At 40.7% G+C, this 23,491-nt stretch overlaps 2 protein-coding genes across 3 annotated transcripts in view; one reads left to right on the top strand and one right to left on the bottom strand.

The window, feature by feature from the left end:
- The window catches only part of LOC126266880 (gamma-soluble NSF attachment protein-like), a 140,945-nt gene that overhangs the window by 101,869 nt on the left and 15,585 nt on the right, over positions 1 to 23,491 (top strand). The gene's annotated exons all lie outside the window — the stretch shown is intronic.
- Positions 17,259 to 23,491, bottom strand: part of LOC126267752 (acetylcholinesterase collagenic tail peptide-like) — a 68,385-nt gene continuing 62,152 nt past the window's right edge. Inside the window, exon 4 of the mRNA XM_049973055.1 lies at positions 17,259 to 17,466. Coding sequence (XP_049829012.1) covers positions 17,259 to 17,466 — 208 coding nt within the window. The remainder of the gene's footprint in view (positions 17,467 to 23,491) is intronic.

Below are 23,491 nucleotides of genomic sequence, written 5' to 3'. Positions count from 1 at the left end.
ACAATTTCAGTGTAGTTGAGCTATTAAGCATGATGAGACCTGGCACTCTCCTTCTAAAAAACTTCTACCAGTCAGCCAGCTTCCCTCTGTGCATGCGACCACTTAGGAGACAACCCCCTTGGTTATTGCTCCTCACAACTCACTCTGTATGACACAGGAGGTAATTTTCCATAGGGATCTTCTCCTTGAGTTCGATGATGAACTCAATGCTAATCTGGAATGAAATGGCGTTCATTTCATCCAGCGTCTCCAGAAAGGCCCTAACAGCCATCATGTAGACACAGGCACTTTCATCGTGGCATTTGAGGGGGATACCCTGCCAGAGAAGGTCAAGGCAATGCTTCCATTGCCTGAAGTTCGGGCACATATCCACGCAATGTGATGCCAATCCCATCTGTTGCGACTGGTGGCCACCCTCTTCATGTGGGGAACCCTTGCACCCCACTGCCTAACTGTGTAAACTGCTCTGGTTGCCATTCTCCCCACTAACTGGAAGTCCATTGTACGCGAAGGAAAAACATATTCAGGAAATAAAGACTCTTGACTGTCTCTACTTTGAGGCCCAGAAGAAATGTGACAGACTTCACAATGTAAATCTCTCCCCCCTACCTATGCCTCAGTTATGCCTTCCCATCCTCATCCATCCCCCTTATCCCCATCCTGCTGTCCTCTTTCCTCAGTCTCAGCGGCTCCCATCCCTTCCCCTTCAGGAACTACTACTACTACTACTACTACTACTACTACTACTACTACTACTACTCCTCACCACCACCACCACCAGGGAAAACGTCCTCTTCTCTGGTTCCTGTTGGGGAAGGGTCTGTCTTGGAACACCCCTCCCTGGTGTTCTCAGGACAGGATGCTTACACCCTTGGTTTGGAGGAGGGACCCACACTCTGAGGGCCCCAAATTCACTTGCTCTCTGACTGATCCTGACATCACTGCCACCTATTCCCTTACTGATAACCTCTTCCTCCCTCTGAGGTAGAAGGAGAAGCAGTGCAAGTCAAGGGACATGGCTTTCCCAGAGGGCTTTGCCCTTCATGTCCTCCTGAATTGGACCCAATTTTTATGGATGTCACCACTTCCTCATTGGTGACGACCACTGACCAAGTGACGTGATCTCCCCTCGGCTTCTTTGTCTCACCTGGACCCTCACCACATGATAATCCAGTGGAACTGAAATGGATATTGCTCCACCTCCCAGAAAGAAATAAACTACATTGTTTCCTCCTCTTCTTCAGTCTGTCTTGCTCTTCAACAAACTTACTTTCGTGATGACCACTCTCTAACGTTTCATGTTATTGGGCATTCAATTGGAACCATGCAGGCCCCGGGATAGCACCTGTAGGGGTCTGCTCTTTAGTTTGCTCCAATTTCATTAGTGACTGGATCCCCCTTCATAGCAATGTGGAGGCGGTGGTGGTTAGAGTGCAGATGGCTCTGGAAATCACTATTTGCAATGTCTACCTCCCTCCAGGTAGGCCACTTCCTAATGTTGAACTGTCTACCTTGACACAGCAACTCCTGCTCCTGTATTTCGTCCTTGGGGACTTCAATGCACACCACCCCATGTGGGGGAGTGCCACTTCATCGGGTAGGGGTCCCCTACTTGACCAACTTACTGCAAACATTGATTTGTCTCCTCAATGATGGTCCTCCTACCCACTTCAGTTCCACTCATAGTACCTTTACTGCTATCGATCTCACAGTCTCCTCTCCTGCTCTCGTGGCTTGCCTACATTGGTCACCCTGTAATGATAATTAATTAATGTGCTCGTGCAGGACATCTCTGCCACTATTCTTCATGCTGCTGGCACTGCTGTCACCCTATCCACAGGTCTCCCCCCATCATCAAACAGTACCGTGGTGGACCAAGGATGTAGCAGTAGCTTTCCAGGACTCCCGACAGATGCTGCAGTCATTTAAACACCACCCTTCACAGACCAACTTTCTCACTTTTAAGCATCTTCTTGCTAAGGCTCGTTGCCTTATTAAGAGGTGTAGGAATGGATGCTGGGAGTGCTGTTCCCTCCCTGGGGATGTACAGTTCTTCATCGCAGGCTTGGTCCAAGCTCTGTAGCCATCTGGGCTGCCAGCGACAGTCAACCGCCCTGGCACTTATCCTCCAAAGTGCTCTGTCTGCTGATGATCCATTGGTCCTTGCAGAACACCTGGCATCACACTTTGCGACAACATCAGTGTCCTATTCCTGTCCTGCCATCTTTCTCCAGCAGAAACACAGAGTTGAACAGATCTGCCATCTGTTTCAACCATCACCATGCTGAAAACTTCACTGAATAGGAATCCTTGCAGGCCCTTACCTCTTCACATGACATGGTCCCAGGCCCAGATTCCTTCCACAACCAGATGATCAAACACTTGGACGTTACGCAGAGGCAATATCCACTCAGGGTCTTCAACCTCGTTTGGCTCACGGATGCCTTCCCCTCACAATGGTGAGAAAGTACAGTTATCCCCGTCCCTAAGCCTATGGGAAGAACCCAATTAGCCTGACGAATGTACTTTGTAAACTGCTTGAAAGGATGGTTAGCTTCCAATTATGTTGGGTACTCAAATCTCAGGGTCTTTTGCCCCTATAGCAGTGTGGCTTCCGGGAAGGACTGTCTCTAACTTACCATTTACTCACACTGGAAACTGCAATCCAACAGGCTTTTACTAACTGTCAGCTTTTCACGGTTTTATTTGACCTACATAAGGTGTACGACACAACTTGTCACCATCACATTTTAGTTACCCTCCATGACTGGGGCTTTCATGGCCCCCTTCCAATTTTTATTCACGAATTTTTATTCCACTGGCTCTTCCCATTTCATTTGGCACTTCACTCTGGATTCAGGAGAACAGTGTCTCACATGGTTCTGTATTGTCACACTCTTTCTCATAGCCATCAATGGGCTTGTAACCTCTGTTGGCCCTCAGGTTACCCTGGTGTTGTATGTCTATGATTTTTGCATCTGGTGCAGCTCCCACTTGGTAGCATCTGCTGAGTGCTGTCATCCATGGCTTCCAATTTTCTCCCTCCAAAATGCGAGTTTTGCATTTTGGTCATCAACTCGTAGTACATCCTGATCCAGAACTTTATTTAGGTGACCAGCTCCTAAATGTTGCAGCACAGTACCATTTCATGGGCCTTTTTATTTCTTTATTTTCTATTTAATTATTTTATTTACTATTTTTTTTTTTAATGAAAAGCTGACGTGGTAGCCCCATATTCGCCACCTGAGGACTACATGCATGCAGAAGCTTAGTGCTTTCGGTCTCCTGGCCCACACATGTTGGGGTGCAGACCATGCTATTCTTCTCTGTCTTTACTGTGCTCTGGTCTTGTTCAGACTAGATTATGGAAGTCAGGTTTATAGCTCAGCAGGTCCTTACACTCTGAAAGTACGCGATTCTGTTCACCAATGTGGGGTGCGTCTAGCAATAACCATTTGCAGATTCCCTGACCATCCCTTGTACTCTGTCCTCTTTGCAAGTGAGGGACATCTCCCTCCTGATCACCACCTTTGATTGGGATTGGGATTGGGATTGGTGGTTGGAATGCGTCTCACATCCCTCTGTCAGGATCTCCATCTCCGTTCACTGAAATGCGCCCTGTGTATTTCCCCTCATAACCCCCACCCCCCTTTGGATGGTGCCTAGACCGTGGATTAGGACTGACCTATTCCAGGGTCCTGAGGTCTCTGTATCCCTTATCTCTTCTGGCGTCTTGCACATTTCATCCTTGCTGAGTTCCAGGGTGCTACCATCTTCTACATTGATGGTTCGAAGACGATAGATAAAGAAGGGGTATGCTTTCATGTCTTACTACTTGCTTAAAACACCATTTATTGTCACAATCATTTAGTGTGTTCACAGTATAGCTACTAGCCATTACCAAGGCCCTCCATTTTGTTCCTCATGCCTCTCTCCACAGTGTTTTAATATATACCGACTCATTGAGTAGCCTGCTACTTTCGTCATCCTTTGGTCTCTGCTATCCATGACCTCCTCTCCTCCCTTGGGTGTGCTACCTGCTCAGTTGTCTTTCTCTGGGTCCCAACTCATTTAGGCATCAGGGAATGAACTGGCTGACTGGTTAGATAAGCTGATACTCAATATCCATTTCCTTTCATGACTCCAGCTGTGGATATGCAGATCTATGTCATCTCTCTTTGCCCAAAAGTGGAATGACATCTCGTGCACCACTGCTCTCAGTAATAAACTCCACACAATCAAGGAGACTACTATGCTTTGGTGCTCTTTCTTCGGTTCCTCTGGGAAGGAGTCCACTGCTTTATGCTGTCTATGCATTGATCCTACCAGGCTCATCCATTGTTTTCTCTTGTGTAACAAACCACCGCCACAGTATGGTTGTGGAGTCAGACTGACAGTATCCCACATTTTGTTGGAATGTTTCCCTCTTTTGGCCCTTTGTACTAAGTATAGCCTTTCTTAATTTTTATATTGGCAGATAATTCATGGATAGTTGAACTGGTCCTCAGTTTCCTATGTGAAAGTGCTTATTTCCAGATATAAGGTTTTCCTTTACTCGTGGAGCAGAGGCAATGTGGTTGTGGTTGGGGTCTCTCTTCACGTTTTCTCGGCCTGGGATCCTATGACCACTCCCCCGCAGAAAGACCATTCTTTTTTCCAGTTTTTAGATTTAGTCTAACCTCTTATGCTTTTACTGTGTGTGTGTGTGTGTGTGTGTGTGTGTGTGTGTGTGTGTGTGTGTGTGTTTCAACTTTCTTCTTTTTATAGTTGACCCCCCTGAGTGGATCCTCTTTCTTCTGTGAGTAACTTTGGAATCGCAGGACTGATCAGCTCACCATTTGGTCCCATAAACCCTCTCAATTAATCAATCAGTCTCAAAATTTGTCAGGGATAAATGCTAAAACTTGTCTTAAAATCAGGGAAATATCAGGGAATTTTATTACGGGGGGAAACTTATGACAACCCTGATAATGCTTCTGCTGTTTAAAGTCTGTATTCAGTCTAATTCTGTTTTTTTATGTTGTTTTTTGTTGTACAGAATATATGATTTACAAAATGCCATATCAAATATGTAAAAAAGATTTTTCTGTACTCTTTCAAATATTTCCTCAAACAGAGAAACCCATGAATATGTAATCCTGGCAGTCAATACCTGTCATTCATCCATTGTGATCAAAAGTATATTGTTAGTTTGAAAGTACGGTTTTGCTGACTTCCATTGTGTTCAGTCATTTCCACACTTTCATGCATTGTGGAAATAATGTGGACATTGCATTTTCTTCTGTTAAAACGTAATGTCCTAACATCATCTGTTCTGTTTTCAACTAAAGTTAGAAAGAGTTTCTGATGAAGAATGCCAATTATCCATATACAAAGTGTGTACTTTTATTTAATACTGACTTTGAAGAATCTATCACAACAGTTTCAGATGCATTGTAATCAAGATCTGTTTTATTATTTCCTGAATAGATTTTAAAAATTATAGCAATAGCCTAATGTTGACCCGCATTGTTTATAATGTTTTATCCAAAGTGTCACCAACTTCGAGGGATTAAATTGTTTAAAAGATGTGTGTCCCTTAAATTTCATTACTAATTCATCAGTCATGATGTTCTCTTGCTTTACATGTACTAATTTGAATTTTTTATTGAAATATTGTATCACAGGTGTGACTTCACTCAGTTTATCCATTTTGTCAGTCATATCATGTAAATGTATCTAAAAACAAAGATGCTGTAACTTAACAAACGAAAGTGTTGGTATGTTGATAGAGACAATAACAAACACAAACACACACACAAACTACAAGCTTTCGCAACCCAAGGTTGCTTCATCAGGAAACAGGGAAGGAGAGGGAAAGACAAAAGGGTATGGGTTTTAAGGGAGACAGTAAGGAGTCATTCCAATCCCGGGAGCGGAGAGACTTACCTTAGGGGGAAAAAGGACAGGTATACACTTGGACACACACACACACATCCATCCGCACAAAAAAGGTTTAGCTTTCTGAGGTGAGTAGATTTTTTTTATCTAACCATTAACATTATATTGTCAATAATTGATTATTTTCATCGTCAGTCATATCTTTGTTTGCAAAATGTAAAAACCTAATGATTTGCAAAATCTTTTCAGAGGCACAGTTTTCCTGAATATCGTTGTGTCTGTGGTAATCGCAGCTGCTGGCATGAATTATGCCGATACTAAATCAATTGCTAAATCTAAAATCACTTGATAATTAAATCAAATTACTCCAAAATGAACATTTAGTCTAACAAAACGTACATATAATACAAAGAAAAAGTGAATAAACATTCAAGAATAAAACTTTTAGGAACAAAAAATACAGACTAATAAATCTGAATTTTTAGTTTCTTTACTTGAGCCATTATTGTGCATAATGTAGAGTATATTGTAATTTCATTGTAATTGAGAGGGATCCATGTCACATCAGTTTTCCTTCTTGTATTTTCATTGATCATTGTTCTGCATACCAATTCATTTCCATGGGACTATCCCAGAACACATTGTCAAACATTATACAGTTAAAAAAAAAGGCTAACTTTCTTGTAGTTTCACATAACTGTTCTAAAATTGGTACCTTTATGCCAGGAGTCTGTGTATACTCCCAGATTTTTGGCCTGTTATGTTCTTCTTTCCAAATCTACTGTCTTCATCATCAATGCCACATTCAGTGATTGAACTTCTTCACCACTAGTGTACAGAAAACACAATACTATTACCATCACTATCATTATTGGCTGGATCCACCAAATCACTGTCCACAAATGGGTGGTTTAATTGTTTTAAGGAATTACAGCCAACACATGTGAATGCAATGAAGGACTATGCATAACTGAAGGAAGAGATTATGGAGGACTGTTGAACCACAAGTCTGACTCGTGTCACATGATGTACCACCGTCCAAGCTTATCACGTTCAAACATGGCCCATTGGAAGTACCACGAGGCAGGCACATGCTTATTGTTTATGGCCTAACTTTCTTTCCACAAGTCTCACTCATGGTTCGAGACCAAGGTGTTAAGTAAGTTATTCTGCAGCACCCTATATTGGAGATTGAAATAATGTTAGCTATGGTTGTGTCTGCAAATGAATACATTTGAACTTCTTTGTTGTGGAGTGCTGCCTGGATATGTACCCATTGAAAATGGTTGCTTTTTACTGTGACATTCACTCTACTTTCTAGTTAATCTATTTCACTTTGTGCAGGTAGTGTTCATTTCTTCCATGGAATTTGATATAGTCTTCCCTTTACAATCCATACCTCAACTCGTATTTTTCAGTTTACAGGAAATGTATTTGCAGTTGTGAAAATGATCCACCATCTGTATATTGCAATGATAATGACTACAATTTTTTTCTAGACTGGGTCTCTGACATGGATTTCTCGCTTTACTGGAGTGGTCACCTTAACCGCTTTGGCTATCCATGCATGAATTATTAGCAGGCCCAAACTTCCATGTGTCATCATCGAAGTGTCACAGCCTGCACTCGCACGTTATGTATATTCCCATGCAGGAAGCAGCTGAGAGCCTGGTGTTGGCAAAGAAATATGAAATAACAGTACCTGTGTTATTAAAAAGTATAATGCAATGTTTCTACAGACATGTACACACCACCACAACAAGAAGAATGCCAACAGTTTTGGTTTGTCTTTGTTGGAGCAGCAACAGAGAAGATAAACACCAGAGTGAGAGAGAAAATGATACCATGATTGAACAAAAGGGTAAAGGATGAAATACACCTGAAAAACCAAAGCAAGAAACTATTAGATAAAGAGAAATAAAGACCAGAGACTCTAAAAATGAAGAATACATCAAAACACTGACCCAAGAGTAGATACAGCGAAAACTAATTGGAAAACAAGTAATACATAAGGAGAAAAACAAATGTTAGAAGGAACTTACAAACTCACAGTAGACTGCAATGGCAACAAGAAACTTAGAAAGTAATAAAAAGAAGAGGAAACAGCAAGGCGCCATAAAACAAATGGAAGGTAAAGATGGAAGTCTAGTCTGACACATGACAGATATTCAATCAGTAATGTAGGAATGCAGTAAATTGCGAAATGTGGTTTATTTATCTCACAATGTAAATAATCTGATTCAGGTACAGGAGACACGATAAATTTCTAATAAAATTTCATCATATGTGTAGAACAGCTGATGTTAAACAGAATAATAATAATAATAATAATAATAATAATAATAATAATAATAATAATAATTCACTCAACGAAAGTACAATGCCAAGAAATCGCACCTGCAGAGATTCGACGTAAACAGTCTCCACAAAACAAACATAAAGGACAAATGGGAGAGAGAGGAAGCAAACACATGAGAAGAGTTCAGAAACAAGATTATATGTAAAGCAGAGGAACTACTACCACTGAGAAAAAAGAAAAAACATGCATAGTGGAACGACAATTGTGAAAATGACCTTAAAGCATGCAAATTGGCCTTCCAGAAATACAACAGTTAAAATAAAAAAGCCAGAAACAGAACAGAATTTCTTCAAAGTACAGAAAGAAACAGCCAGAACCATCAAACAAACCAACAGAAGATACCTAAATGAATGACTGGATAGTGACTTTCAGAATTACAATTTGAGATATTTCTACTGGACATTAGCAAATAGAATGTGAGGAAACACAGCACAGAATCTCTGCTTTAAAAAACAAAATGGAAAAGTAGCACTTACTAATGAAGAAAACTGCAAAGAACTGACAGTTTACTTAGGCAATTTACTAAATTATCCAGAACCCACAGAAAGATTCCCACTTATAGAATCTGCACACACCAACCAATACTCAATGCCACTCTCAAAAGAAGAAATCCTTAAGCACATATACCATCTCCAAAACAACAAAGCGGCTGGTGAAGACAACATAGTAGCAGAACTACTGAAAAATTAGCAGCTAAATCACTTGAGGAGCTCACGGAATTTATCAAAGAAATTTGGACAGCAGAAGAATTACCTGACAATTGGAAGTGTGCACTTATCCACCCCCTGCACAAAAGAGGAGACAGAACGGATGTCAACAATTACTGAGGCATTTCACTACTACCAGTCACCCACAAGATCTTCTCTTCATGCCTACTGCAGAGAACACAGGAACAAATTGAACACAAGAGTGGGGAGTGGGTTTCCGACCCAGACATTCCTGCCCTGCACAAATTTTTAATCTAAAAACAACGTTGAAATACAGAGCTGTTAGACATAAGCCCACCATATGTATATTCATCGACTTCAAGAAGGCGTATGACTCAGTCATCCATAAAGCCCTTGTCAACACTCTAATAGAACTTGGACTTGACCAGGAAACACGTAAGCTTATTGAACAATCACACTCCAACGCAACCAAAGTAAAATTCATGGGGGAAATCTCGGAATGCTTTGAGATCAGAACTGGAGTAAGACAAGGAGACGGACTATCTCCAATTCTTTTCAATATACACTCCTGGAAATGGAAAAAAGAACACATTGACACCGGTGTGTCGGACCCACCATACTTGCTCCGGACACTGCGAGAGGGCTGTACAAGCAATGATCACACGCACGGCACAGCGGACACACCAGGAACCGCGGTGTTGGCCGTCGAATGGCGCTAGCTGCGCAGCAGTTGTGCACCGCCGCCGTCAGTGTCAGCCAGTTTGCCGTGGCATACGGAGCTCCATCACAGTCTTTAACACTGGTAGCATGCCACGACAGCGTGGACGTGAACCGTATGTGCAGTTGATGGACTTTGAGCGAGGGCGTATAGTGGGCATGCGGGAGGCCGGGTGGACGTACCGCCGAATTGCTCAACACGTGGGGCGTGAGGTCTCCACAGTACATCGATGTTGTCACCAGTGGTCGGCGGAAGGTGCACGTGCCCGTCGACCTGGGACCGGACCGCAGCGACGCACGGATGCACGCCAAGACCATAGGATCCTACGCAGTGCCGTAGGGGACCGCACCGCCACTTCCCAGCAAATTAGGGACACTGTTGCTCCTGGGTATCGGCGAGGACCATTCGCAACCGTCTCCATGAAGCTGGGCTACGGTCCCGCACACAGTTAGGCCGTCTTCCGCTCACGCCCCAACATCGTGCAGCCCGCCTCCAGTGGTGTCACGACAGGCGTGAATGGAGGGACGAATGGAGACGTGTCGTCTTCAGCGATGAGAGTCGCTTCTGCCTTGGTGCCAATGATGGTCGTATGCGTGTTTGGCGCCGTGCAGGTGAGCGCCACAATCAGGACTGTATACGACCGAGGCACACAGGGCCAACACCCGGCATCATGGTGTGGGGAGCGATCTCCTACACTGGCCGTACACCTCTGGTGATCGTCGAGGGGACACTGAATAGTGCACGGTACATCCAAACCATCATCGAACCCATCGTTCTACCATTCCTAGACCGGCAAGGGAACTTGCTGTTCCAACAGGACAATGCACATCCGCATGTATCCCGTGCCACCCAACGTGCTCTAGAAGGTGTAAGTCAATTACCCTGGCCAGCAAGATCTCCGGATCTGTCCCCCATTGAGCATGAGCATGTTTGGGACTGGATGAAGCGTCGTCTCACGCGGTCTGCACGTCCAGCACGAACGCTGGTCCAACTGAGGTGCCAGGTGGAAATGGCATGGCAAGCCGTTCCACAGGACTACATCCAGCATCTCTACGATTGTCTCCATGGGAGAATAGCAGCCTGCATTGTTGCGAAAGGTGGATATACACTGTACTAGTGCCGACATTGTGCATGCTCTGTTGCCTGTGTCTATGTGCCTGTGGTTCTGTCAGTGTGATCACGTGATGTATCTGACCCCAGGAATGTGTCAATAGAGTTTCCCCTTCCTGGGACAATGAATTCACGGTGTTCTTATTTCAATTTCCAGGAGTGTAGTTGTGGACAAGGTCATAAGGAAATGGGAGAGTGAGATTAGAAAACATGGCCTGTGGAAACCAATGAAGATTGGAAGGAAAACTGAAGTCACGTGCTTAGATTTTTTCGATGACCTTGCAATTTTGGCAGACAATGAACAAAATGCAAAACATCAAATAGAAATACTCAAGGAATCCGCCGAGAAGGTTGACTTGCAAATTCATTTTGAGAAAATGGAATTTATGTGTACACTCTTAAAAATACAGAATCTGACCACAAAATATGGACAGATAAACAGAGTTCCACATTTTAAATACCTGGAACCCACTGGACTAGAAAAAAAGTCTCAAGAAACTCTAGCAAAGAAACTAAAGAGAGCCTATGGTTGAACACGCGAACTTTAGAACAACAAGTGCATGTCCAGGCATACAAAAATCGGGCACTACAGCACTGTCATTAAACCCGAGGTGCTATATGCAGCAGAAACCTTGTCACTCCATAACAAGGTGCTACTACAAAATGTACTAAAATAAGAACAAAAGATCATTAGGAAAATCCTTGGCCCATGAAAAACTGAAGCTGAATATAAACTTCAAACCAACAAAACTACAGAGGAAATTTCATATATTGGTGCTGACATTAGAAAAAAGACGCCTTAAATTCTATGGACACAGACTGACTCTCTGAGTATAGTCTCACATGCCAGATACTCACAGCCACTGAAAACCTTAAAGGTATGACATGGGCCGAACATGTACGAAGAGAGCTTACTGATGCTCAACTCCTCATTCAGGACACTGCAGACTTAAACATCTACAGAAGCAAAATAGACAAGTGGGAAGTTCAGCCATAGACAAGAGCCAAAAGGACCAGTACAAAGTGGACGGATGAAAGAAAGAAAGCCATGAGCGAGGAAATGGTCTCCTGAAAAAACTGCTGGAAGAACTGTAGAAGCTTCATGTGATCCACAAAGGATCTACTGTGTGTATAATAATAGTCGTAGTAATAATAATAATAATAATAATAATAATAATAAAATTTTGTTATATATACCTACAATAAAATTCAACACTTAATTACCCCTTGCTCAAACTATCTTTTCTCTTCCTCTATGAATTCTTTTATTGAATAGTAGCGTTTCTCCCACAGTATTTGCTGCAGCCTCATTTTTAAAATTTCTGATCTCGTATTTAATGTGTTTTTGCCCATTAATTTGTTATATATTGTCATCCCCATATACTGTGGAGTCCATGCTTATAATTTCAACTGCTGTGAGGGTATCATGAAATTATTTTTATTTCTTGTGTTATATGTGTGGTTAAAATGATTCTGCTCAAATAATTTTTGCCTGTGTGTAGGAAGATTGTAATTTCATATATGTATGAACCATAGATGTTGTTGTTGGTGGGGAGGCTTGTGTGTCTTAGTGATACGGATAGCTGTACCGTAGGTGCAGGCACAACTGAGGGGAATCTGTTGAGAGGCCAGACAAATGTGTGATTCCTGAAGAGGGGCTGCAGTCGTTTCAGTAGTTGCAGGGGCAAAAGTCTTGATGATTGACTGATTTGGCCTTGTAACGTTAACCAAAATGGCCTTGCTGTGCTGATAGTGCGAAGAGCCATAATTTGTCCCAAGGGCACGTGGCTTTCTTGTATTGGTAAATGATGATGGTGTCCTCTTGAGTAAAATATTCTGGAGGTAAAATATCACCCAATCAGATCTCCAGTTGGTGACTGCTCAGGAGGACGTTGTTATCAGGAGAAACAAAACTGGCTTTCTGCGAATTGGAGCATGGAATATCAGATGCCTTAATGAGGCAGGTAGGTTAGAAAACTTAAAAAGGGAAATGGACTGGTTAAAATTAGATATTTGTGGGAATTAGTGAAGTTCCGTGGCAGGAGGAATAAGACTTCTGGTCAGGTGAATACAGGGTTATAAATACAAAATCAAATAGGGATAGTGAAGCATAGGTTTAACAATTAATGAAAAAAAAAAAATTGGAGCGCAAATAAGCTACTGCAAACAACATAGTGAATGCATTATTGTAGCCAGGATAGACACAAAGCCCACGCCTACCACAGTAGTACAAGTTTATATGCCAACTAGCTCTGAAGATGATGAAGAGATGGAAGAAACGTATGATGTGATAAAAGAAATTATTCAGATAGTTAAGGGAGACAAAAATTTAATAGTCAGAGGGACTGGAATTTGATATTAGGAAAAGGAAGAGAAGGAAAAATAGTAGGTGAATATGGATTGACAGTAAGGAATGAAAGAGGAAGCTGCCTGCTAGAATTTGGCACATAGTATAACATACACATAACACTTGGTTTAAGAATGATGAAAGAAGGTTGTATGTTTGGAAGAGGCCTATTGACACAGGAAGGTTTCAGATAGATTGTATAACAGTAATTCAGACATTTAGCAACCAGGTTTTAAATTGTAAGACATTTCCAGGGACAGATGTAGACTCTGACCACAATTTATTGGTATAAACTGTAGATTAAAACTGAAGAAACTACAAAAAGGTAGGAATTTAAGGAAATGGGACCTGACTAAACTGAAAGAACCTGAGGTTGTAGAGGGTTTAAGAGAGAGCATTAGGGAATGAACGACAAGAACAGGGGAAAGAAATACAGTAGAAGAAGAATGGGTAACTTTGGGAGATGAAATAGTGAAGGCAGCAGAAGATCAAGTAGGAAAAAGGCGAGGGCTAGTAGAAATCCTTGGGTAACAGAAGACATATTGAATTTAATTGATGAAAGGGGAACATATAAAAATGCAGTAAATGAAGCAGGTGAAAAGGAGTACAAATGTATAAAAAATGAGATTGACAGGAAGTGCAAAATGACAAAGCAGGGATGCCTAGAGGACACATGTAAGTATGTAGAGGAATATATCACTAGAGGTAAGATAGATACTGCCTACAAGAAGATTAGATAGACCTTTGGAGAAAAGAGAAGCACCTGCATGAATATCAAGAGCTCAGATGGAAAACCAGTTGTAAGCAAAGAAGGGAAAGCAGAAAGATAGAAAAAGTATATAGAGGGTCTGTACAAGGGCAGTGTACTTGAGGAAAATATTATGGTAATGGAAGAGGACTCAGCTGAAGATGAAATTGGAGGTATGATACTGCATCAAGAATTTGACAGAGCACTGAAAGACCCCTGGAGTAGACAACATTCCATTAGAACTACTGACTGCCTTGGGAGAGCCAGCAATGACAAAACTCTACCATCTGATGAGCAATGTGTATGAGGCAGGTGAAATACCCTCAGAATTCAAGAAGAATATAGTAATTCCAATCCCAAAGAAAGCCAGTGTTGACAGGTGTGAAAATTACTGAACTACCAGTTTAATAAGATATGGCTGTAAAATATGAGGGTGGTTTGAAAAGTTCTCAGAATCACCACGAGAGGTCAGTGCTAGTGCAATGAGTCATTCATGTGATATTCATTAGACTGTTACCTGTAAACACGAGCAATGTCAGTGCTCTTGGAAGAGAGCTGTGGCGGTGACACAGCTCTGTTGCTGTTCCTGCATAGTGATTTGTGAAGATGAGAGAAATCGAGATTTGAGCAGTGAGTAAGTACTTCATAAAAAAAGGTATGAAAGCACTGGGGGATTCTGCTTCTTCATATTCAACTGTGTGAGTTATATTGAAAGACAACATTACTAACTCCAGTAAATGTTTACTGGAAGGTTGCATTTGAAAATCTGTATTGAAGTCACCAGCAATCAAAATTTCTTTGTTTCTTCCTGTTAAATAAACCCAAAAGAGCTTCTCGATGAATTATGAATAGATTATAATTTCCCACAGGTGCTCAGTAAATAGTTACTATTATATAGGATCTGTTATGGATCTCTACTTCTGTTACACATGCTTCTAGATACTGCTCTACACAGAATTTATTAATGTCAATGTTCTTGAATTCATGGCAGTTTTTAATAAATGTGGCAACTCCTCTTCCATCCATATTTACTCTGCAGAAGTAAGAAATGGCTAACATATCTATACCAGTGGTCACTTGATGTTCAGAGAGGCAGGTTATGTCAATTTGGTTAGATGAATTCATTTTATCAATACAAATGAGTAGTTCATCAACTTTATTTCGGAGTCCCGGAATGTTCTGGTGTAATAAAGATAATTGATACTGCATACTAATGGGATTATAACTACTTTGGCGAAGATGAACTGGCAGTTTCTGATTACTTTCTGTTAAACATTGTTTAAATGGAGGCTGTATGCTAAAATCTGACTCCTGTTCATCTGTTTTCTCAAACTGAGTGTGTCAGCCAATCTCTCTTAAAACTCATTTTCTTTCCCCTTTCCCTATCCTAAAAAAAGGCATCCCTCTGAAACCTGTGACCACTGGTATTTTACTGCTTGTGGCAGTGTCCCCCCCTTAAGTTTTCTGCAATCAACCCAGACAGTTTCCTCTTCCCTTTCCTATTTAGGTGAAGGCCATGCCTAGTGTAGCCCCACCTATCGATAGCATCCACAGGAATCAAACCAGTATGGGACACTATATCCGTCCTAAGTAGCCACTCCAAGTTCACCCTCCCTACAGAAGAGTTCAAATGAGGCCAATCATGGTGTCTCAACACAGTCACAAATCCCACACTCATATGCTTCATTGCTGATGCTATCTTCGCCAGGTCACTCTCTATGGAATATTCAGAGTCCTTGTCAATGCTATTTCCCGGACCACCCACTATAACCATGACATCCTCCTTTGTGAAATCCTTGCATAAAGAACCTACATCCTCTGTTACCTGACCCAGATCTGCACTAGGCTTGAAAAAGTTTGTGACCTGATACTCTGGACCTAGATTTTCCTGCAGTAGTTGGCCAACACCTCTACCATGGGAGCTACCTAACAACAGAACTCTCTTTCTCCTCACAAATTTCCCTGCCTTTTTCGAGGCCTTGAAAGCTTATTGTGCCCTTTCTACAGCTTCAGCTACATGAGGCTCATCCAATTCTGACTGAAGCAACAGGTCAAATCTATTTTCAAGATTTTATGACAAAGCTGTCTGATGCTCTCCTTTGCCTGTTTCCCCTATTACCTGTCCAGATCCTCCCTTGCCTTGTTTAAGTCAGCTTGAAGAGCTGCAATTTTCTCTTCCTGTTCCAGTATTTTCGTATCTCTACTGCAGATCCTACAATACCACTGGTGAGCCTCATTTATGTCCCCATTTCCCACTCCACTACATTCGCCCCAATGGAAGAAACTACAGCACCCATCACACCACACCCCAGAACTAACGATCCTATGGCATGTCACACACTTCTCACACATGGTAAAAACAGAAATTGTATAAACTGATTTAAGTACTGACTAATACGTAAACAAAGGACCCTAGAAATGATTCAGGCAGATATAAATAAATTGAAAGATTACTAAATAAAAAAACTGGTGATTACATATAAGTTAAAGTCACTGTTTACTTCCAATACGCGCATGATATTAAGCCTAAAATCCGTGCTATAGGCTCGAGAAGGAAAATAAACTTCTTCCCTGTTTAATCTTCTTTAACACTTTCACTAATGTAACAGCACCTATATTATATTTATACTAACTGGAAACGTTTGCCTATAAAGTTTAATTCATTGCTTACTTAAGATTCATGTGCATGAAATTAGGCCTAGGATTCGTGCTACAGGCACGAGAAGAAAAATACGCTTCTGACCCCATTTAATCTTATTTTATACTTCATTAACATTTTCACTAATTTATCAACACTTAGATTATATTTATAACAACTGTAAACGTTTAAAAATAGCTTAATAACAACGCTTTTTATAATTATTTATTGCAGCAAATACTCAGTCCATGTCAGTGCAGTGTTGCCAACCTAGATACCTGCAACTTTAATTCTTTGATCCAATGATTTGCCTATCTTTCCAAGAAAGTTATTCACTTCATCCAGAATGTTTTTTTCCTGGTTGAAATTCAAATTGGTTACATATAGTAATGTCATTCTACTTTCTGTAACGCTTTTGATAGGACTGGAAGAATAGAAATAGGGTGATAGTTTCCATTGTATTCCCTTAAGCCATTCTTGGTTGGAGGTCTCACTTTGGCATATTTCAAAACATCGGAAAAGCATCCCTGTAATAAGTCTACACCTAACTCTGAACTCCAGTTATTTGGATGACTTGGAACTGGACCCAGTATGGACACACTAGTATCTGGGTAACTGGAAGAATCATTAAAATGGATCATTTCTTTAAAAACTAAATTTGTGCATACATATTACTGTAATATTAATTTTATGACTGCAAAACAATGTCTTTCAAATTTTGTGCAGTACTGTACTTATAAACAGTATTAGTTCTTGAATGTATCAGTCAGATTCAGTTGTTTTGTTGTCTTCAATTATTATCTTGCAGCCAGGTCTCGCATATGCTTACAGTGAGCAGCTGTGTGTTGTGACACTCAGGCTGCAGCTCCATCCATGTTAACACAGTGTCAAGACATGCAAATTCCCCACCAGGTGACAGTCCTGCATCTGGTGCAATGACAATGTCATCCTCCTGGCTATAAGTTTCTTCCCCCACACTTTGAATGATTTCTTTATCACTAAAAATGTGGAATCCAGGGTCCAAAGAATTGTGAACAAGCCACTTTCCTATTTCTTTTGCTCTGCAGTCGGAATGTCCAGGAATTTTCAGAACGATTTTCATATGTCCTCAAGTGATATTTCTTCCTCTTCCTTTTCACACTACTTCTTCTCATCTTTGTATTTCCATACCTCATCTTTGATTGAAATCCCTTCAATTTATTCCAATCTCTCTTTAATGTAGTTGTCTTCAACAAATTTCATGTTTGTACCACCATGTAAGAGCAGTCTTTTAAATTCAGTTTTTGGTGATGGGCTACAAAACCTTCATCATTTTCATGTTCTGTCAAAAGCTTTCAAAAAGTTGCCTTCTGTAATGTTTCTTCATAGCTTCGATAACTGTCTGGTCCATTGGCTGCTGCAAACTCATTACATTCTTTGGCAGGAAGTTTGTTTTAAAGTGTCCATCTTTTCTACCAGGAAGGCGGCTTTCAGCAGGGGATCTGTCCAGAATTAACATCTCTTTACTGCCTTCTTTTCCTGTTGCCTTTTGGTATTTTTTACTTCAGTTATAAAAATTTATTCCTACCATTCACTAAATAAAGTAGCAGTCATCCAGGTCTTTGGCTTATTCTTGTAAAAGGTGTGAAGTTTCACATTTTTGAAAAACCAGTCTTTCAGAGTTTGATATCAACAGAAGGGGTATTTTGTGGTTTCCAGTAAAGTTAGCACGGTAACATGGCTGCAACCAATCATATGGCCAAGAGCACTAGTTTCAGTTTTAAACACTAAAGTTGTTTCAGGCAGTCTTCCAAATATGGCCCATCTTATCTGCATTTAATAAAAATTCAAGGTCATTAGCTTCTGATTCAATTTTGAATTTTTCAATAGCATTTTCTGCTGGTTTTTGATCTGACGATACTTTTACACCATTTAACCTTTTCGTGGGCAAAATTATTGAGCAGTTTTTTTTAATGAATGGAGAGCAGATAGTAGTTAACAGATATGTATATTTATCAGATAGAATATCAAATTTGCTCCAACTGTGAAAGTGAGGTCACACAACACTGCCCTTCCTTGTAGTTAAATGACAAAAACAACTTTTTAAATATATGTCATATTTATTTGATAAATTTACTTCTCTTGTTACAATGATTGTTCACAATTACTTGCCATGAAATTTTCTGAAACATGGGTCTATTCAAAGTGATATTTGACAATATGTACAAACACAGTGAGTGCTCTTTTCCACAGCTTTGATACTACAATGATGGCACATCCAGTAGATTTCTCCTAAAATGGGTTGATGCTCCCCTACAGCCACATGACCAAAATCTTCAGGTTGTTTACCCCTTTTGCCAGAAAGACAGGTTTTTGTCCACACCTTTTTTGGGATGAGCAGCCAGCGCTCAATTGTCTGGCTAGGTGTATCCTGTATGTGAGCTGATCGTGCTGGCCACTTTCTCTTTTACTTATTTTCCACAAATAAAACTGTTCATTGCAGCAAAGTCCACCAGGAAATAAAATATTCTGTGCCACCATTTTACAGAACATCTGCCAATATCATACCTTTCTTTGTAATTGATCAAACTTATCGACACCATCCATTATTTTGTTGTATTCTGCCACAACTTCAGGACAAGAAATCTCTGTACTAGTACCATCCTTGTTTTTCCTTTCAACTGTGGCTGTTTCTCAAGGGTCATGAATTGAGAACAGGAAAGTGACTGGACGGTTATCAATCCATTTTACTGCAGAAATGGCTCCTTTTGTTTCAAACTGGAATTCTCCTCATTCCAATTTTACGTTTTCCTTCATAAATTTGGGTAAATCAAAAGTATTTACCTTATACTATAGCATTGAGGAAAAAAATCATAAAATGTCACGCAAACAGGACTGAAAGGCTCCTCTACAGAGCACACTCAGCTATGCAATGCCTCTCCGTGAAGGTACAGCAAAAACGGAAATTCCGATTGGAAGTAGTACCCTATACTGTTCACTAGGTGGTAGCACAGTACAGAGGTGAGAACTGTGAATCCCATGGGACTAGGAGCGAGTTCATTGTAGTGGAAAGCATGTTTCCCACGGCTCACGAAAGAGTTAAGTGCAACTCACGACACTGTGCCTTGCCTTGAAATTCTGTGTTGCTCACTTTAAATGAAAACAAACTGTCAATTTTCTCAGCTAAAAGTTTGCCTTTTTGCAAATAATTAACCCTGAAAGAGTGTTTCTTAATGCTGGCTGCTGCAAAAACCTCTTCAATATGGCCTGTTTGTTTTCTGCTTATTTTCACAACTTTTCTCAACAAATGCCCATCTTCATTCACATGGACAGACGCAAAATTTAAGATTTAAGAGTTTTTTTCTGAAATTGTTGATGCTCTCACACCAAACATCTCAGCTAACTGCTTACCACTCACCGTCTTTGTAGCCATACAGAACAAGCTTCTTTTACCTCAAAGTGATCCAGATAATTGGTGATCCGGATAGTTGGAGTTTCAAAAATTGGAGTTCTACTGTATTTAACCAACTCAAGAATAGAGATGTGAAAAACAACATGAATGATATAGAAATGCAGAGTGGGTGTTTGAGAAGAAAGGAAGTGACAAAGAAGAACCACCACTATTTTGGTTGGAAGTAGTGCAAGGTTTGAAAACTGTGAGCAGAGAAAATCTAGTGGGGTTGCTGAATCATACAGATATATCAAGGTGGCTTGAACATATGGAATCCATTGGCTGTACCGTACGTTACATGTAATTGGGAGAGAGAACAAGATTCCTGATGATGGGATGAAACATGTATTTATACCACTATTCAAAAAAGGTAATAGGTAACTTACAGAGATGTAACATTGCTTTCACATGGGTAAATATTTTTGGAGAACATAGAAAAGGGGATTCAAGGGATAATTCAACTGCTCCTGGAAGAAGTTTAGGAAAAACAGGGTACAGCTGATCTGATCTTCACAAGATAAATACTACTTGGAAAATGTATCAAAAAAGATAAAAGCATCACACTTGACTTCCTAGACATAGAAGAAACATATGACAGTGTATGAATGTCCAAATTTGCTACACCTAGAGAGAAGTGTACCCAACATACTGACTGAGAAGGTGAAGATGCTCAACAGATGATGTTAGCTGTGTTTGAGTAGAAAACGGAGAGAGAGCACACAGTTTAAGACCAAGTGTAGAGTCCAGCAGAGGAATGCTTTGTCTCCATTGCTTATCATCACTTTGATGAATGATATCATGGAATGGATAAAAAGCAATAGGGATCTGATGCTTGCTGATATTATGATATGGGAAGATACAAATGAAGTCCAAGAAAAACTGCATATGCAGAACAATGACTTTGGGAAGTTGGGTCTCAGTCAGTGAATCAAAGACTGGAGTCATGAAGGTAAGCAAACAAGGACAGCCTGATCTATAGCTAATTGGAAGACCTTCAGAGAATATACAGTGTTTCCTATGTTTGGCCAGTGTGAAAGATTGTAATAACTTGGGGTGAAGTTCTAAACTGAATGCATAAAGCTGCCCAGTTTTGCTACCAAGTAAACTGTTCCCTTTTGGACAACCAGATGTCACGTAAGGAAAAATTAATAATATTTAGATCCTACTCTTTTTCTCATTTCAACTTACTCACTAGAGGTCTGTGCTCTGACAGAGAATAATCAAATCCAGATTGTTGAAATTTTGAAAATTGTTAGATGAATTTGAAAAGGATAAGATAATGTATGAAAGGAACAGAATGGATGCAGGTATGAAACTCAATGTATTGGAAGTCTCCACTCCACTCCGCTCGCCTCCCCTGCCCCCTTCCCCCCTCCCCCCCTCCCCCCCCCACCACCACCACCAACAACAACAACAACAACAACAACAATTTAGATTAAGATGGTATGGTCGTGTGAAACAATGGAAGAAACCAGGAGAGCTAAAAAATGTCTTGAAATGATTATAAATAGGAAAAGAATATTGGACAGGAAAGAGGAGGTGGCTCAGCATTCTTTGGATCCATGAGAAAGAGATGTAAAAGGAGAGAATAAGTTGGAAGAGACTCATCACCAGCTCCAGGGAAAATAGAGCTGGGATGTGGAGGCAGTGATGGTGGCAGCGGCGGTGGTGGTAGCGGGGTGGCAACAATGAGAAAAATCAGTGCTTAGTTGTAAGATACAATTGGAAATTAATTTATACTTTCCTCGTGATAGTGAGATCTCGTCTCACGAGTCTGAAGATTGCAGCCAAGACACTACATCCTAGAGCACAGTGGCCAAATCATCATGTCCCTCATTGTTGGGGGCTCTGAATTATTATTCTGCACGAAAGCAATCAGACTTCTGTGGAAATTAATTTAAGTTGTATCTCTTATCTCATTGTCAGTTTCTTCTTGGCAGGAAAATTTAGTGAGACTCTTTTCTTTGCTGATGCAAAAATTTGATGGATTCAGAATTTCATTATGGTTGTGACTCATAGATTTGCATTTAATAAATAATACTTTTATAAAATCATCGTTTTTATTTGAAGCGCAATAAGTGCCTTTTCACAGTAATTTGATGTTAGCTGGTGCTAGAACACACAGTTGTGTCCATCTGTTACAACTAGAATGTTAGAGAGTGATTATTAGTTTCTAAAAACCTTCATTTGTTCTTAAAAACCTAAGCTTGAAATGTTTAAACACCGCTGAAAATTATTAATATTATAGCTGAAGACTGCTCTTCTTGTGTCTTCACTTAGTATTACTGTGTAATTGTGAAAGTTCACTGCCTGAGGTTGTTACAAGAGGATCTATTCATTCATTACAAACATGACGTGTTTGAGAAAGGAAATGTACATATACCATGCTGTCAGACTAGACCTTTCAAAGTCTGGACATGATCATGAACTTTAGCACCACCTTGTCCTATGAGATCATCCAGTATCAGAAATATTAACCACTGTTTCCATAAATCACTATATGCCAATACTAACAGGATTATTTGGAAAGGGTAATGACTGATTTCCTGTTGCATCGCTGGCTATTCAAAGCATGTACCCCATGGCCAGTGACTCTACACATCTTTCTTTTCCCAAATACTTCCATTGTTTTGCCTCTTTGTGTTACCCAGTCCTACTATATGTGTTGCTAATCATCATCTTCACTCAGTCAGTTATTTTACCTGAATCCACCCAACGATATTATTGGAGAACGTGGTGGAAGAAATTTTAGTGTACAGTTCCTCATTTGCATAGAATCATTTCAGTACTCAGTGGTAAGTAATACTAAACCCACACACAGTTTTCTTCTTCATATCTCCAGAAGAAATAAACCTTCCACCCCCCCCCCCCCCTTTCCCCTTTTCTAAAATGACAAATATACAGTGTGTGACATGGAATTTTCAGTCCAGAGAGGTTTCTGTATTACTATCATTTGCAGAAGATTTACACAGTTGTGCCTCGAAGGCCATTCAAAGGTAGCTTGGTGATCAATAATAAATATATGATTTCCTTCATTCTGCAGTTGAAAGTTTATAGGTGAAGTAATCAGACAGTTTGCGGAGGCCTATTGCCAAGTGGTCATTGTGATTTATAACAACAGTGGTGGAACCTTTGTCTGCAGATTGGTAATTAGGTCAGGATTCGTTTTGAGGTTGTGTATGGCTGTTCTTTCTTCTCCTGAAAGGTGTGTGCTCTGAGGAAGAGACCTGGGGAATGATGGTGAGGCTAAGTTGGAGGTAAGGAATTTCTGGAAGGTGACCAGCAGGTGGTTAGGTGTGAGAGGGGGAGGATCACGGTTGGATGGTGGTACAAACTGGAAGAGGTAAGGTTCAATGTCAATGTTGGAATTATGGTGGTTTTGGTTGGAGAGTTTGGCAGCAAAGAAGTGCTTCCATTACAAGGATCGGGAAAAGGAGAGCAGGTCTTTGCTTATACATCTGCCCATGTTTCCCAGCTCCTCTCCTTTTTATCCCACATCCCTGCCCCAAAACCTCATGACACTGCATCTGTTGGCAGTCTAGTACCTGCACACTCTGTCAGACAGCATTCATCTCTCTCTCCATCTATACATT

The sequence above is a fragment of the Schistocerca gregaria genome, chromosome 4 (genome assembly GCF_023897955.1).
Source record: "Schistocerca gregaria isolate iqSchGreg1 chromosome 4, iqSchGreg1.2, whole genome shotgun sequence".
NCBI classification, from domain to species: Eukaryota; Metazoa; Arthropoda; class Insecta; order Orthoptera; family Acrididae; genus Schistocerca; species Schistocerca gregaria.
Note: the sequence above shows the minus strand (reverse complement) of the source record. Positions and strands in the feature narration are given on the sequence as shown.